Consider the following 18,347-nt stretch of genomic DNA (forward strand, 5'->3'; position numbering starts at 1 on the left):
ACTCGCTGCCAGAGGAGGTGGTGGAAGCAGGGACGATAGTGACATTTAAGGGGCATCTTGACAAATACATGAATAGGATGGGAATAGAGGGATATGGACCCCGGAAGTGTAGAAGATTTTAGTTTAGATGGGCAGCATGGTCGGCGCAGGCTTGGAGGGCCGAAGGGCCTGTTCCTGTGCTGTACTTTTCTTTGTTCTTGTTAAAGTTTTGTTTGTTATTTACAGCACAGAAGGCCATTCAACCCATCGTGTCTGCACCGGCTCCCAAAAGAGCAACCCAGCTAGTCCCATTGCCCAGCTCTATCTCCATAGCCCTCTAAATTCGTCACCAGGGGTAAGCCATGGGGTATAGGTCTCTGGCACAGAGTCTGTCCCCGTTGCTCAGAAGGGAAGGGGGGAGAGGAGTAGAGCATTAGTCATTGGAGACTCCATAGTTCGGAGGATAGATAGGAGATTCTGTGGGAATGATAGAGGCTCGCGGTTGGTGTGCTGCCTCCCAGGTGCCAGGGTGCGTGATGTCTCGGATTGTGTTTTCGGGATCCTTAAGGGGGAGGGGTAGCAGCCCCAAGTCGTGGTCCACGTAGGCACCAACGACATAGGTAGGAAAAGGGATAGGGATGTAAGGCAGGAATTCAGGGAGCTAGAGTGGAAACTTAGATCTAGAACAAACAATTATTATCTCTGGGTTGTTACCCGAGCCACGTGCTAGAGAGACGAGGAATAGGGAGAGAGAGTAGTTGAACACGTGGCTACAGGGATGGTGCAGGAGGGAGGGTTTCAGATACCTGGATAATTGGGGCTCATTCTGGGGTAGGTGGGACCTCTACAAATGGGATGGTCTACACCTGGACCAGAGGACTACCAATATCCTGGGGGGGAAATTTGCGAATGCTCTTCGGGAGGGTTTAAACTAGTTCAGCAGGGGCTTGGGAACCTGAATTGTAGCTCCAATATACAGGAGGTTGAGAGTAGTGAGGTCATGAGTAAGGTTTCAAAGTTGCAGGAGTGTACTGGCAGGCAGGAAGGTGGTTTAAAATGTGTCTACTTCAATGTCAGGAGCATCCGGAATAAGGTGGGTGAACTTGCGGCATGGGTTGGTACCTGGGACTTCGATGTTGTGGCCATTTCGGAGACATGGATAGAGCAGGGACAGGAATGATTGTTGCAGGTGCCGGGGTTTAGATATTTCAATAAGTTCAGGGAAGGTGGTATAAGAGGGGAAGGGGTGGCATTGTTAGTCAAGGACAGTATTATGGTGGCAGAAAGGACGTTTGATGAGGGCTCGTCTACTGAGGTAGTATGGGCTGAGGTTAGAAACAGGAAAGCAGAGGTCACCCTGTTAGGAGTTTTCTATAGGCCTCCGAAAAGTTCCAGAGATGTAGAGGAAAGGATTGCAAAGATGATTCTAGATAGGAGCGAAAGTAAAAGGGTAGTTGTTATCCGGGACTTCAACTTTCCAAATATTGCCATGGATGTGGAGAAGGCTTTCGACCGGGTGGAGTGGAAGTATCTATGGGATATTTTAGGCAGGTTTGGGTTCGGGCAGGGATTTGTGGACTGGGTCCGGCTGTTACATCAGGCACCGGTGGCAAATGTGAGAACCAACCAAACCTGGTCAGAATAATTTAATCTCGGGAGGCAATGCAGGGATGCCCGCCCTCCTCATTACTGTTTGCCCTGGCCATAGAGCCTTTCGCAATGGCCCTCAGAGCATCGAGTGCATGGCAGGGAATGGTGAGGGGGGGGGGGGGGGGGGGGGGGGAGGATCACAGGGTTGCTCTCTATGCGGATGACTTGCTGCTTTACGTTACAGACCTGGTGGGGGGAATGACCAAAATCATGACGATACTGGGAGAATTTGGGCGATTTTCAGGCTACAAGATGAATATGGGATAGAGAGAGTTGGTTGTGATCCAGGCACGGGGACAGGAAAGGAGACTGAGGGAGTTGCCTATTAAAGTGATGGCGGGGAGTTTCAGATATTTAGGAATTCAAGTGGCTAAAGTGTGGGGGCAGCTCCACAAGTTAAATCTGGGCAAAGCGGTCGACCAAATGAAAAGAGATTTCCATAGATGGGGCATGCTCCCGCTGAAGCTAGCTGGAAGGGTCCAGACGGTGAAGATGACAGTCTTCCCAAGACTGCTTTTCTTTTTTCAATGCCTCTAATTTTTGTCCCAAAGGCTTTTTGTGAAAAAATAAACGTGGCGATTAAAGGTTGTGTGTGGGCGGGGAAAACCCCGAGAGTAACGAGGGCACCCCTGGAGCAGGGTCGCGTGGCGGGGGGCATGGCTCTCCCGAGCTTTATTAACTATTACTGGGCGGCCAACATATCGATGGTCAGGAAGTAGGGGAGCGGTCGGCCTGGGAGCGATTGGAAGCGGCATCTTGTAAGGGTACGAGTTTGGAGGCTTTACTAACAGCGCCTCTGCCGTTCTCACCGGCTCAGTACTCTACAAGCCCTGTGGGTAGTGGCAGCTCTAAGGGTGTGGAGGCAATGGCGGCAGCACATGGGATTGGAGGGGGTGTCAGTGTGTCTCCGATTTGTAACAATCACCGGTTTATCCCGGGGAGGCTGGATGGGGGCTTCAGGAGGTGGCAGCAGGCAGGGATCGAGAGATTTGGGGATTTATTTATCCATGAGGGCTCCCCAACCTTGAATGCACTAGAGGAGGAGTTTGAGCTCCCGGGCGGGAATGGGTTTTGATATCTTCAGGTCCGGGATTTTGTCCGGAGGCAGGTCCCAAACTTCCCTCGCCTCCCCCTGAGGGGACTACAGGATAAGGTGAGATCAAAAACTGTGGTTGGAGAGGGGAGGATTTCGGAGATATACAAGGAGTTGATGGAGTGGGAAGGGGCTCCGATCAGGAAGGTGAAGTGGAAGAGGGAACTGGGAAGAGAGCTGGAAATGGAAAAAAGCCTTGAAGAGAGTTAAATCATCTTCGTCCTGTGCCAGACTTAGCCTGATCTAGTTCAAGGTGGTCCACAGGACTTACATGACAGTAGCCCGGATGAGCAGGTTCTTTGAGGAGGTGGAGGATAGAGGTGGGCGTGTGGGGATAGTCCGGCTAACGATGTGCACATGTTCTGGGCATGTCCGAAGTGGAGGGGATTCTGGCAGGGATTTGCAGACGTTATGTCAGAAGTCCTGGAAGGGATGGTAACCGGGTCCAAAAATGGTAATATTTGGGGTATTGGATGATGCGGGGGGGGGGTGGAGGGCGGAGACGGATTTTGCTCGGATAGAGGGACTCAGAGCAGTTGGGGACAGTTTTTTAAAAAGTTTTTGTACATGTGTCGGCCCACGTGGTTGTTTAAGAAATGGTAATGTGTTAAACTGTGAAAATTACAAATGCTTCAATAAAATATTTTCTGGGAAAAAAAATAAGGTCACCTCTTAATCTTCTCTACTCCAAGGAGAACAAGCCCAATTTCTCCAATCTTTCCTTGTATCCAGAATTCCTCATCCCTGGTACCATTCGAGTAAATCTCCTCTGCACCTTCTCTAGGGTTTTAACATCCTTCCTTAAGGTGCCCAGAACTGAACACAATACTCCAAATGTGGTCCAACCAATGATTTGTAGAGGTTAGTAACACCTCCTTGCTTTTATACTCTATGCCTCTATTTATAAACCCAAGGATCCTAGAAGCCTTCTTAACAACTGTTTGAACTTGTCTGGCCACTTTCAGAGAACTATGCACTTGAGCTCCGAGGTCCCTCTGTTCCTGTACTCTCCTCAAAGTTGTACCATTGAACCTAAATTGTCTCCCCATATTTCTTCTACCAAAATGCATTCCCTCACATTTAACTGCATTGAAGTTCATCTGCCAGGTGTCTGCCCATTTGGACAACTTGTCAGTGCCCCTCTGGAAGTCGCTCATTCTCACAATTCATTTTTGCCCTAGACTTGGTATGAGGGGAGGCAGTCGTATAGCGGTATTGTCACTGGACAGTAAACCAGAAACCCAGGGTAATGCTCTGGGGACCCGGGTTTGAATCCCGCCACGGCCGATGGTGAAATTTGAATTCAATAAAAATCTGGAATTAAAAGTCTAAGGATAACCATGAAACTATTGCCGATTGTCGTAAAAACCCATGGGTGGGATTCTCCCAGCCCCGCGCCGGGCCGGAGAATCCCCGCGAATAGACCATGCCGCCCCGACGCTGGCACGCGATTCTCGGGAGTGCAGAGAATCAGCGCCATTGGCGCTGGCGTGGTTAGCGTGGCCCCGGTCGCGGACCGCTCCACCCGGCCGACCCGCCGATTCTCCGGCCTGGATGGGCTGAGCGGCCGTAGGAAAAGAGCCGAGACCCGCCGGCGCCATTCTAACCTGCTCTGGGCCGGCAGGACCTCAGCGTGTAAGCGTCGGGTGGCAGCCTGTGGGGAGTGAGGGGGGGGGTCCGACCCCAGGGTGACCTCCAATGTGGCCTGGCCCGCGATCGGGACCCATCGATCGGCAGGCCGGCCTCTGTGGCCGGACCCTGTAGCCTTGCGCCATGTTGATTGGGGTTGACGTGTTGAAGGAGGCCACTGCGCATGCGCGCATTGCCGCCAGCGCCACTGAGCATGTCCTCGTTGGCGCCGGTACAACTGCGCATGCACGGATCCCGCGGCACCCAGTTCGTGCCGGGATCTGCTGCTGGAGCGGCGCGAATCGCTCCAGTGCCGTGCTGGCCCCCTGTAGGGGCCAGAATTAGATGTGGGGGCGGCCCGTTCACGCCGTCGTAAAACGTAATGGCGCTTTAGACGGTGAGGACACTCTGCTGCGGGATTGGAGAATCCCGCCCACCTGGTTCACTAATGTCCTTTGGGGAAGGAAATCTGCCATCCTTCCCTGGTCTGGCCTACATGTGACTCCAGACCCTCAGCAATGTAGTTGACTCTTAACTGTCCCCTAAGGGCAATTAGGGATGGCCAATAAATACTGGCCCAGCCAGCGACATCCACATCCCACAAACAAATTTTTAAAAAATCATGATTTTGCCCTCAACACCCACTTCTATATCATTTGTATAAATCATAAAAAGCAAGGATCCCAACAGAGCCCTGGGGATCATCACCTCCAACTTGTCCCCAGTCTGAGAAATGACCATCCATACCCCTCAATCTTATACATCCTCCTTCATAACTCAAATTCTCCATCCCAGACAACATCCTGCACCCACTTCCTGTGTAAGCCCATCCGTCCTACAGTGAAACAATCAGAACTGCACACAGGACTCCATCTGTGGCCCACCCAAAGATTTGTACAGTTCCAACATAACCTTCCTGCTCTTATGATCTATGCCACAACTGATAATGGCAAGTCTGCCTTCTTAACTACACTATTAACTGCTCCTGCCATCCTCAGGGATCTGGCGTCTCAGTCAAAGGGAGTCAAATTGATTTCAGCATATCACCAAGAACAGGGCTCTGTCCTGGAAGTGTTTGGTAGAGCAGACAGGCAAAAGCTGCAGTTGCCTCCATTATGGGTATCCACAATATTTAAAGATGGCTTGAAGGCCTCACAGACGTGAAGCCTCTTGACCTCAACTCACACCGCCCCCCTCCTTCCCAGCCCAGCAGCAACCCCTGACCTGGAATGCTTCAGCTCCCCGACCAAGCCAAAACCCTTAGGGGTCTCCTTATCAACCACACACTCACCTCCTGCCCCCAACACTGGGGTAGCAGCTCCAGTGCCCTGGAGCTGTATATCCAAAATGGAAATGGCTACTCACCTCCACATATCCTCTCAGCAGCCATTGCGCCAGCTTCACATTTTTAAAAAGGAGTACTAAATGATGCCTGCGTGATTCCTCGCTGTTGAGCAGGTTAATTCCCAGAATGCCGTTACATTCAACTTCAATTTTGCTAATGAGATGGAAATTGGTGCTAATTGGGGTCAATGATATGCATGCCATATTTGGGCGTGATCTGTTAGTCTCCATTGGGAGCAGATCAGTTAAATGGCAAACTGATTCACACCCAGCATGAATCTCTATTTTGGCCTTTCCAGCTATTTTACTGGCGCGTTGGGTGCAACGTGGTGGTTAAATCGCACCCGGTTTAATGCGATCCACCAGTTGAACTATGTGCATGACATTGCACTGACAGTATGCAAGTGCCATTTTACACCAACAGGATGTTGTCGTTCAGCCAAAAAGATGTTCTATCTACCATTCAAATTACCAATGTGGTAGATGAATTTCAGTGCCAAAACACTTCTCCGGAGCATTGAGAGGAAATATTGAGAAATTCAGAGCTGCGCAAAGGGATACTAGGACAAATATCAAGAAGCTAGAATACCTTGATTCATTTTTCCCTTCTGGAATAATCTTTTTATTTTTGGCACTATGATCTGCCGTAGATGTAAAACACAATCACAGAATCTCACCATTCAGCCATTTGATCGTATCCTCCGTGCGGATCTTTTCTTGAGGTCCCATGCTCTTGACCACGGCAGGATCCTTACCCTGAAAATCAGTCGTAGTCGCTGTGTACAGCACTTGATCTGAAAGCAAGCCCATAAAATAAATAAATAAAACCAATCCATAGAGATATGCAGCCACAAAGCGCCACATCCATTCATCATGACTATTCAAGGGAAGAAATCAATGCAAAGAACAAAATGCTATCTGTTCTGTAAATTATGAATGGAAAATGCCAGAAAATGCTCAGGGGATCAGCATCAATTTCCAAAGGATGGAAACACTTAGCTCTACTTCACCACCATCTTTTGCAATCCCTCCACCGTCTCTAAACTGTCAGACTGCTTCACTAACATCCCGTACTGGATAAGCAGAAATTTCCACATAAATGTTGGAAAGATTATAGTTTTCAGTCACAACAACAATTTCATCTGTAGCCACCAAGTCCATCCTTCTCCTGGAGGCTGAGCTAGACTTTGCATCATCTCAGGCTGAGATTCCGACTACATGTCCATGCCATGGTGAAGATCACCTATTTCTACCTCTGTAACATCGTGTGACTGCATACCTATCTCAGCTCATCTGCTGCTTCAACTCTCATCCATGCTTTAGTACCTGTAGACATAACTATGCCTCCAGGCCCCATCCCTTGGCAGTACCAACCTAGCACCTTGCAGTCCGAGGGGTGGTAAGGTGGTACGAGCTTTCCCAACAACTGCTGCCAAGTTCCCGAGGAGGGTCCTTCATGGGAGGTGAGGGTCAAGGGGGGCTTGCACTTGGTGGGGGTGCTTCCTGGGATGGGGCTCATTGTCTTTGTTTACATTTAATTACATGCCCGTTATAAACCTTATAAACAGGTCGAGGCAGTTTCAAAGGGGCATATCAGAATACTCATTTATATAGCTCTGCAGGGATTAACTCAAGAGTAGGAGGTGTTTTCCGAACCACAGTTTTTCAATGAGACTGCCTCTTTGTTCTCGAGCACACTTCCCTACCAAAATGAATCACCTCACACTCTGCTTTATGCGTTTCGTTCTGTTGCTTTTCCTCCCTCATGATCTCCAAAGGCTGGGCATGTGTATCAAAGAACCAGTTGCTCATCTGCACCCTTCCTATTTGGCTAATTTTCACATAAAAGTTTTGACAGTGAAGGTGGATTTTCACCAAGTCAGGCCAATTCAAGAGGCCTTTAAGACGGGTGTACAAGACTGGATTCTGGCATTCCTGCTTCCAGCAATTCTTTCCAATAGGTACCAAACCCACACACTGCATTCCCAACTTCGTTGGTGCCACTGCAGGAGTAGGCATCTCGTACTCCCAATGAGCCATATAATGACAAGTCTTGAAGTACACTTAAAAAACTACCCATTCAGAAATCTTCTCTTAAAAACCTACTGCGCTTACAACCCTGAGAAAGTGTCAATCAGAGCCATTATAGCATCAATACCAGAAGCTTCAGCTCACTTCACACTTCTTAATCTTGTCCAAATAAACATACAGACATTGAAGAGGAGTTCAAAGAAACAATGGGCGATATTCTCCCTTCTGGGAATTAATTCCCCATGCCAGCCGGAAAACAGGCAAGAATCACTCCGGACTTTTTCCTAGAAAGTCCGGCGTGATTCTTGGTTTTCAAGGGGGCTAGCAGGGCTCCAGCGTGCGATCCGCAGCTCCGGCTGCAGGCGGGGCCCTGCAATTATGCCCGCCCGGCCGCACAAGTGCACGGATCCGGCCCCCGACCAACATGGCGGAGCCCTACAGGGGTCCGTCGCAGAGAAACATATGCCCCCACCCGGATCGGTAGCCCCCGATCGCGTGCCTGGCCACTGTGGAAGCCCCCCCCCCCCCCACCGCCCCCCGGAGTTGGATCCCTCCCGCCCCTCCACCAGGACGGCCGCAGCAGCCCGAAGGCCGAGGTCCCACCGGGTGGGACCACATGTGAACCACACCGGCAGGACTCAGGGGGCTCTCGGCCTGTCTGGCACAGAGAATTGCCAAGGGGGCCGTTTTCAACGGCCCCCGACCAGCGCTGCGCCGATTCTCTGGTCGCCAGAGAATCGCGTGCCGGCGTGGGAGCCTATTTTGGATAATTCTCCGCCCCCACACCGAGCACGATTTTGGCGCGGAGGGTTGGAGAATCCCACCCAATAACTTACTACAACCTCAATTAAAACAAGCACTTCACTTCTACCTGTGAGAACAGGCCCCCACAGAGCTAATTTATTAATGAATCATGGAGCTCAACCAAGCATTCATAATTGTGAACTGTGTTAAGGGAAACAGATGACCTTAATATGAGTGTCAACAGGTTATTTAACTGAGAGGGGCATCACGGAAGATTACAATGCTTGTCTTCACCCAATGCCTAATTTTGCACTTAGAGACAAAACAGGACCAGGGTGATTAGCCATCAGGTGCAGTGGCCCTGGTTAACCTTCACTGTCACATGGGTTTAGTATCAGGAAGGCTGAGGGAACTTTCTGCTGAGTAATTTGAGACATAATATGGACCAACGGTAACATGCTTGCGGGATCAAGGAACAAGTGACTCAGGGCCTCTCTATCACCAGTGACACTTCTGTTGTAAATTAATGGATAGAGATTGATTGCTATTAGTCAATAATTCCACCATTGTTGTATCATATGGCAACTAGGACTATAGTAGGACTATTTCTCGTCCTGCAATTGCTATATTTCAATGCACCTATGGAACAAAACCACAGTAAGAGTCTGACAAGACCCAGACAAACATCATCCCTGCTCAAATCACTTACCTGCCAAAGTTGCGGCAAATGGTTGCATTGGTTCAAATGGACATTTCCCACGCCCCTTTTCCTTTCCTTGAACTCTACTCTCTGTTGTGTTGACAGAATCGAAGATTCTCTGAAATACAATGTTGCACATCTCTGAAGTGTCTGTACTGTAAAGGACTTGGAGCCCAAAAAGCATAAAAACACACATAGGGATAATTTCACCTCCCCAGGATATGTGGGGGAGGAGGACAATAGTGGGAAACATTAAAAAGGAAAACCAGACCCTAACCTACTCACTTCTGGATTGAACAGGCAGGTCATGTGTTGGTCAGCAGGAGTCAGCTACATGGCCTATTGAGCCTGAACCTTCTGCCAACCTCTTATTCTAAGACTGTGATCCCTAGATTCCCAGTCAGGAAAAAAGTCTTCCCAGCATTTTTGAAAAAGACACAAGAACACCTACCCTGGCAAGCTCCTTAAGAACTTTATAGGTTAAATAGACAGTGCGCTTGTTGCACAGTTTATGGTCCAGGATGAGTAATTCCCCATCCACCAGGTTTATCTCTTAAGTACCCTGCAATAAAACCATCCACAATCGGACTTCTTGATCTCTTTCACACGGAGGGTGTTTGAACTCCCGAAGACGTGAGGGAGGAAACAGGTAGGGGAAACGTGAAAAGGAAAACTAGACCTCAACCTACTCATTTGTGGCGTTAACAGAGACAGGTTGGGTGGTGGTCAAGTGATCTGTTATCAGATCGTTGGTTCATCACCAAGATCTTTTAAGGAGACTGTGACTAAGGAGATATTGTGGGGGAAATGAACACCATAATTTGAAATATGCACACAAATTTTTAAAAAGATTTATTGAAAATTTTTCATTGACAACAAATACGACATTAACATCGAACAGACCAGAAAACGACTATCAAATAGTACAATATTGTACAAAAGAAAAGAAAAAAGAATCCAACCGAACTTATAAATCCCACCCAAAGGAAGACTAAAATAACCTACCCAAATAATAATAACTATCTTTCCCCCCCCCCCCAGCAGCTGATGGTGACTAATGCTTTAAAGTAGGAAATAAATGGCTGCCACCTCAGGTAGAACCCCTCCACTGACCCCCTAATGGTGTTCTTGACCTTTTCCAGATAGAAAAATTCTACGAGGTCACCCAACCAGGTCGAGGCACTGAGTGGAGCGCAAGATCTCCATCCCAGCATAACTCATCTCCGGGCTAGCAAAGAGGCAAAGACAAGAACCTCCGGCTTCACCCCAGTCTGCAACCCAGCGGGTCTGACACCCCGAAAATGGACACCAATGGACAAGGCCCCAGTTAACCAATGTTAAGAATCACTAATATACTGCTAAAGAAGGAGACCCAAAAGCTTACCATCATTCGACACAACTAGAACATGTGGGTGTGGTTAGCGGGCCCACGAGAGCACCGCTGACACTTGTCCTCCACTCCCACGAAGAACACACTCATCCTGACCTTGGTTAGGTGAGCACCTTAAGCTGAATCAGGTTGAGCTGCATGCAAGAGGAAGTGGAGTTCACGCGAAAGGCCACACCACTTGTCCTCATCCGAAATAGATTCCAGCTCTCCCTCCCACTTCTCCTTCAGCCGGTCCAGCGAGGCAGCTTCCATTGACAGAATCTGTCCATAAACTGCGCCTTCCCCCACCGGCCTTTCAGGCACCCCCGTATTTCCAACTCCACCAACCTTGTGGAGGACCGCAGGACGCCCCTTCTACTTGGTAAGGCCACCCTGCCCAATCCCTGGCAGTGCCAACCTGGCATCCAGACACCCTGGAAATGCCCCTTCTAGCCTGGCAATGCCACGAGCATTCTTGGTGCTCGGGTCAAGGTATTCGGGTGCCAGAGAGCCAGGGTGCCACCCTGCCCTGTCCCTGACCACCCGGGGTCTCCAATGGCCTGGGAGACCCGCCCAGGGGTTGTTACAACTGGTCCACGTTTGTGTGGACCAATACTAAAAGGCGCCCTGGAGAGGTCTCTCAGGTGTGGTATTGGAGTACCGGGCAAATCCAGCGAACGTATAAGCAGCTCATTTAAATATTCTGACCTAGATCATGCCAGTGAGGGTGAGATCCATATCATGAGGTCTCGTGAGATTCCGTTGAATCTTGCAAAACGTTTTGAGCATCACAAATCTCGCAAGAGGCCTATTGCGAGATTCAACAGCCTAGTCCCGACACAGTTGGGTGTGGCGAGGCCGATGAATCGCGCCCGTCATCCTTTCATTGGTTCACCCATCACCTTTTCTTCACCATCAGCTGTTCCAAACTGAAAATTGTCATTCTCATTTAAAAGATCCCCCTACGCAGTCTTTCAAAGTTGCTGCTGCAACCCCTTCCAGATCATGTTTCCTTTGGCCAAACTCTCTCCTCTATCTTTTGAAACGTGGGGTCAAGGGGCCATCGGTTGAATACACTGACATCTCTTGAAAGGACACAGACCCTTGGTTAACTGCAACTCCTACCTTTGTACTACTGTCCCATTAATCCTAAATTTGATTTCCTGCTGATCCCAAGTTCTGCCAAAATAATCGGGAGGTAGGTTACTAACAATATTCCCCATTCTGCCCAACACATCCACCCTTGTACTGGCATTTGGGACTGCCTATTATGCTATTCTCAAACAATATCATACTATTAAACAAGAAGTTGTCATCTAAGTGCTTTCATTCAGGCAGAAAGAAGAGGTGTTTATTAATTTGGACTACATTTGTCCTAATCACATTGTCGAGTATTAAAAATGCACTTACGATATATGCACAGTGAGGATCAAAAGCATATGTTCCGCAGGCGAAGAGATGTGTATCATTCCAGGCTTTCAAAATTCGAATGTAATTATAGCATTTATTCTATAATAACCAAAACAAAAAAGTCAACCAACAGGAAATTGAATCACAGGACAAGAAATCATTTTCAAATTGTTTTGCTTTGCTGGACTGTCTGTCACGCCCACAAATTTGAAAACACAAGCCATGGATACAATTAATTTGGGCTCTGCTAAGCTTTCGTTTTTCTCAAAATTCAAAATATAGGCCTGTGACATTAAGAACTTTTGAATCAATAACATAGAAATGATCAGGTACAAGTATATCTATAAATCACAACAATCTTTTCAGTGTTTGCAATTGATAGGTCTAAATGTCATGTGGAGTTGCTGAAAAGAACAAAACAAGTACAAAGAAAAAAAACATTCAATGCAAAAGAATCAAACTCTACTTGCTTGAACATGTGCAGTCAGATTCCACATAACTAAAAGAATGTCACAATTGAAGGAAACTGCCAGGCAGGGATCAATTAATTAGAGAGCTTTCAACAATAGAAAAGATGTCCAATATACTCAGAAAGCTCATCCCCATCAAACCATTCCAAATGAGAAAGGAATTAAAGTCATTGCACTCCACCTTCACATTCATGCTCCTCTATGACCACTAACGACAGCATCATTAGCGTTCACCAACCCAGACACGGGTTGCAGTTTTTGAGAAGGAAAAACAATCCGGGCTTTAATAATAATCTTTGTTGTCACAATGTGGAGATTACAAGCAGGCTTACATTAACACTGCAATGAAGTTACTGTATAAAGCCCCTAATGCAACACAAGGTCAATCAGCTGAATTGTCATCAATGAACGTAACTGGCATTCTATTGGAAAATCCACTTCCTGAATTCCTCTTGACATTAATAATTAATCAGTCCAATTGATCTCCTCCTCATTAAATGCATTATTAAGCTTTACTTTTCAAAAGAAAACTGTTAATGCAGCCAGCACACAGTGCACAAAACAAACAACCGGAAGAGGGAAATGTTCACTTAACCAGTCCCACAAGAAAAGACAGATTCCTTGTACATTTGTCTCTATGTGGAATGAGACTTGTGCAGAATGGTTACAGTAGTTACTGTGAAACAAGAGGATATTGAACTAGGTGGGATCAAAGGACAGAATAAGTCCATGCAAAGCATCACATTAAGGGTGAAGAGTGGAATTTTGCAATAGATACATAGTGGGTGGGATTCTCCGACCCCCCCCCCCCCACTGGGTCGGAGAATCGCCGGGGTGGGGGGGTGTGGTGGGGGGGCTGGAACCCCGCCCCGACGCTGGCTGCCGAATTCTCCGGCGGCGGTGGGAATCACGACGTGCCGGTAGGAGGGGGCCATTGCCAGCGCCGCCTCCCCCCTCCCGGCGATTCTCCGCTCCGCGATGGGATGAGCAGCCGCCTGTTTTCGGCCTGTCCCACTGGCGTAAATTACACAAGGTCCTTACCGGCGGGGCCTGGCTCTGCGGGCGGCCTGCGGAGTCCTCGGGGGGATCTGGTCCCCGGGGGGCCCTCAATCGGGGCCCACCGATCTGCGGGCGGGCCTGTGCCGCGGGGGCACTCTTTCCCTCCGCACCGGCCACTGTGAAGCTCCACGATGGCCAGCGCACAGAAGAAACCCCCTGCGCATGCACTGGGATCCCTCCAGCAGTTCTGCGCATTGCCCAGAACACGCTGGCGCTCCCGCGCATGCGGCAACTCACGCCCACCGGCGGAGGCCCTTCACCGCCGGCGCCAGCCTAGCCAAAGGCAGGCCGACGACCCCCAAAAGGTATGGAGGATTCCGCACCTTCCGGGCGTCCCAACGCCAGAGTGGTTCACGCCACTCCTCGGCGCCGGTACGTCCCGCCCCGCCGGATACCAGAGAATCCCGGCCCGTATTTAACATAGATTAACATAGAATTTACAGTGCAGAAGGAGGCCATTCGGCCCATCGAGACTGCACCGGCTCTTGGAAAGAGCACCCTATCCAAGGTCAACACCTCCACCCTATCCCCATAACCCAATAACCTCACCCAACACTAAGGGCAATTTTGGACACGAAGGACAATTTTTCATGGCCAATCCACCTAACCTGCACATTTTTGGACTGTGGGAGGAAACCGGAGCACCCGGAGGAAACCCACGCACACACGGGGAGGATGTGCAGACTCCTCACAGACAGTGATCCAAGCCGGAATCGAACTTGGGACCCTGGAGCTGTGAAGCAATTGAGCTATCCACAATGCTACTGTGCTACCCATCCACGTTACATCCACCATGTCACACCCTGTCAGAATTTTTGTAAGTATCAATGAGGTCACCCCTCATTCTTCAAAACTCTAGGGAATACAGACCCAGTCCCCTCAATCTCTCCTCATAAAACAATCCTGCAATCCCAGAGATTAATTTTGTGTACTTCCATTGCATTCATCTGATGGCATTTAAATCCTTCCATCGATAAGGGGAACAAAACTGTGCACAATGCTACAGGTGAGGGCTCACCAAGGCTCTCTATAAATGTAGCAGATCATCCTGACACCCCTCCTGAAATCCCCTTGCGATGAAGGTCACTATCTTAATTGTCCACATTCAGCAGAAATTCCAGTTTAAAAAAAATAAACTGGGCAGCACAATATGGTAGCATAAGTTGATAGCATTGTGGCTTCACAGCACCAGGGTCCCAGGTTCGATTCCCCGCTGGGTCACTGTCTGTGCGGAGTCTGCACATTCTCCCAGTGTCTGCATGGGTTTCCTCCGGGTGCTCCGGTTTCCTCCCACAGTCTAAAGACGTGCAGGTTAGATGGATTGGCCATGATAAATTGCCCTTAGTGTCCAAGAAAGTTAGGAGGGGCTACTGGGTTACGGGGATAGGGTGGAAGTGAGGGCTTAAGTGGGTCGGTGCAGACTCGATGGGCCGAATGGCCTCCTTCTGCACTGTATGTTCTATGTTGCCTTGTGAAAGAAAAGCAGGAGGTAAAGAGGTATGCAGTCATTCCCTCATTTACACTAGAAAGCCAAACACACAATACGACTAGCAGGGGCAATAGCAGCTCCCTGCTGCATTTCTGAAGTTTAAACTTGGGTCAGGATATCAGGAAGGACACTGTCCTCTCCTGTGATGTGGATTGTATTTAGGTTTACCCGCGGCATTCAAAATCGGTCTTAATTGATGGGGCGGAGGCAGTCTATTCAGGAGTTAGAGTTCTGAATTCTTCTCTCTTGGGGATTAGGGATAAGCAAAGCATTTGACACAGTTGACGACAAAACCTCTCAGAACTCAGTGCCTTTTTAAATCCTGATGTTGTATCTTCTAAAGGGTGTAGAGCTTTGGCAGGATGGTTACCATTCAGGGAATTAATAATGGTCAAACTGCTCTGGGCTATCCATGGGGGGGAGGAATTCCGGGATTCTCACCAAGGTCCTTTGATCGTAGAGCTGAGTTGCTCTTGTCCAGCTTAGGCACTCGGGGGCAACTTTTGGACACTCGGGGGCAATTTAGCATGGCCAATCCATCCAACCTGCATATCTTTGGACTGTGGGAGGAAACCGGAGCACCCGGAGGAAACCCATGCAGAGGGGGAGAAAGTGCAAACTCCACACAGGCAGTTTGGTGTACTTAAGGAGCTTGAGAAGATATTCGATACAGCCTTAGAATTTGAACCTTTGTTCCTAATTCTGGGCTCCCGGGTAGGAGATTTGCCGGTAATGGAAAAAAGGCTGTATGATATTCTAACTTTTGCGGTACAGAAGAACGTCCCTTACTTCTGGATTAGCGATAAATATCCTTCAATTCAGAATTGGCATAATATTATCATGGAATGTATCTCTATGGAGTTCCCAACTTGCATGTTCTGTTCGAAATCGGACCCCAATCCCAAATCGTAGGTTCCGTTCCCACAAGGTCTTCCATAAGTAATGTTGTACCATCTTGAACTCGCTGCACCTTTTACCATGTTTTCATGCCTTTATCCTTTTCTCCTCCATCCTCTAACTTATCTGTTCATTGTCTTTCATTGTATAATTGGGAGCACCAAGTTTGATGATTAAGCCGAACCAACTGTGTTGGTGTTCTCCTGTTTTTTTCTGTATTCATGCACGCGTATGCATCTATACTGTACCACTTTTGAGGGCTTGTTACATTATTTGTAAAAATGGAAAAACTCTAATAAAAATATCTATATTTTTTAAAACTCAATAACTCTTCAGGGCTTGAGCCTCCTACCTACACCCTACTCTGCCCAAAATCTCCATTGCACTGCCTGAAAATCTCGTTCTTGAAATGGTCTCATCATTCACTGACCCTGGCATCAGGAGAGGCCGAAGCAAATGTTTCCATTATAATTTCTTTAGCTTCATATGGCCCAGAGAGATATGGCTCCTTAGGATAGCCTTGCTGTCTACACGGATCTTCCGAAAGTTAAAAGTGGGGCTAGGGTCACAAGTATTACCGGGTGACTATCCAATGAAAACTGACACAAAACTTATAAACTTCTCTTTTAAATTTCAAGTATCCAATTCATTTTTTCTAATCGTGTGGCCAATCCACCTACCTTGCACATATTTGGGTTGTGGGGGTGAAACCCACGCAAACACAGGGAGAATGTGCAAACTCCACACTGATAGTTGACAGTGACCCAGAGCCAGGATCGGACCTGGGACCTCGGCGCCGTGAGGCAGCAATGCTAACCACTGCGCCACTGTGCTGCTCTCCAAAAGTTATAAACTTAAAATCTGGTGCATCTCTTTTGGGAATTTGTTCTGTTTGATCGAGTCTGTTTAGCTAATTAATTTTCCTGCCTTTCATCAATGATTTAAAAAATATTTTGATCCAAACATTGAACTTTCATCTTGCTTTAATCAGTATTAAGGGATAGTTCAATAACAAGCAAAGCTCGAACTTAAATTTTCCTTTCTGCCTAAATAGAATATATTAAAATATGCATATATTTCCTATCCCCTTGTGATGTTTTTCTTATGTGACATAAGGCACATTATGTGACAAACATTTGAGCTCTTCAGAAAATAAATCAGATTATTAGAGCAGACAGCAGGGAAAAATGTCCCCATTGTTCTCCTTTCCTGGTGTCCACAAAAACGTATTTGTTAAGGAGTGGCAGTACACCCCCCTCACTGATCTCATCAGAAGAATTAACCAGCAGAACATTCTGGTCACATGAATTATATATTACAATATAGATGGAACACTTAACATTGCATCGAGACGGACTCTGAAAACTAATCTTAGATTGAGACTTCAATCATCAGATTGTTCAACAATTTTCCCTTTTGCACCAACTGCCAATCGATACCAATGCCCATCACCATATCCCCGTGCTGTGATTTGTTTTAATTCAGAAAATGTTAACAACATAGAAAAGAATGGAAAAGATCCTTCAAAGGTACCAAAAAACTGTACTATGGTCTTGTATCACACATGTTCTTCTGTCAAAAAGAAACACAGTTCCCTTTTGAATTTGTTGGTATCATCTCCTTGGGCGGTCTGTTCCACACATTCACTATCATCTGTGTGAACCCTGAAGGGATCAGATTCATTTTGCAGAAATTTCTTCCGCATGGTCAAATTCAAGAGAATTTGGACCAGCACAATGGGCTGCAATGTTCTGTGAAAATCCATGTTTCTATCATTGCAAAATACGTCGCCCTACAAGAATCCAATGTCGTCCAAATTATCCACCTAAGCAGATGTGCAATATAATGCCTGAGACTGATTCTCCCAAAGTAAACTCCTGGTCAGTCTCACCCACTAGGTGGAAATTTAGCAGATGGAGTATAATCTCAGAAAATGTGAATTAGTCCATTTTGGCACAAAGAATAGAAAAGCAGTATATTATTTGAATGGGGGAGGGGCGACTGTAGAATTCTATGTTATGGGTCGGTACAAGTGATTAGGAGGGCAAATAGTGTTGGTACCTACTGGAATAACGAGGGAAAGAGTAGGGCTAATTCAGGACCAAATAGATAATGTGTGTGTGGACCCAGAAGATGTGGGTACAATTCTCAATGCATACTTTGCATCGATCTTCACAATGGAAAAGGACAACGCAGGTGTCGACATCAGGGCAAAGGATTGTGAGATATTAGAAGAAATTAACATAGAGAGAGCAGGCACTAGCAGGGTTAGCAGACAGTGGATAAATCCACAGGCCTGGATGAGATGTTTCCCAGACTGTTGAGGGAGGCAAGAAAGCAGATATCAGGGACGCGGGAAATGGGGGTGGTATTGTCACTGGACTAGTAATCCAGAGACCATGGGTAATGCTCAGGGAACCCTGGTTCGAATCCCACCATGACAGATGGTGAAATTTGAATTCAATGAAAAATCTGGAATTAAA

The 18,347-nt window shown here is 47.6% G+C and overlaps 1 protein-coding gene across 4 annotated transcripts in view; it reads right to left on the reverse strand.

Annotated features, from left to right (window-relative positions):
• sema4f (sema domain, immunoglobulin domain (Ig), transmembrane domain (TM) and short cytoplasmic domain, (semaphorin) 4F) overlaps window positions 1-18,347 on the reverse strand; it is a 352,651-nt gene that overhangs the window by 163,551 nt on the left and 170,753 nt on the right. For all 4 annotated transcript variants that reach the window (XM_072497724.1, XM_072497723.1, XM_072497726.1 and 1 more), the window contains 3 exons: window positions 11,950-12,048; window positions 9,180-9,288; window positions 6,373-6,489 (listed from right to left, as the gene is read on the reverse strand). In XM_072497724.1, coding sequence (XP_072353825.1) covers window positions 6,373-6,489; window positions 9,180-9,288; window positions 11,950-12,048 — 325 coding nt within the window. The remainder of the gene's footprint in view (window positions 1-6,372; window positions 6,490-9,179; window positions 9,289-11,949; window positions 12,049-18,347) is intronic.

The sequence above is a fragment of the Scyliorhinus torazame genome, chromosome 3 (assembly GCF_047496885.1).
Source record: "Scyliorhinus torazame isolate Kashiwa2021f chromosome 3, sScyTor2.1, whole genome shotgun sequence".
Lineage (NCBI taxonomy): Eukaryota > Metazoa > Chordata > Chondrichthyes > Carcharhiniformes > Scyliorhinidae > Scyliorhinus > Scyliorhinus torazame.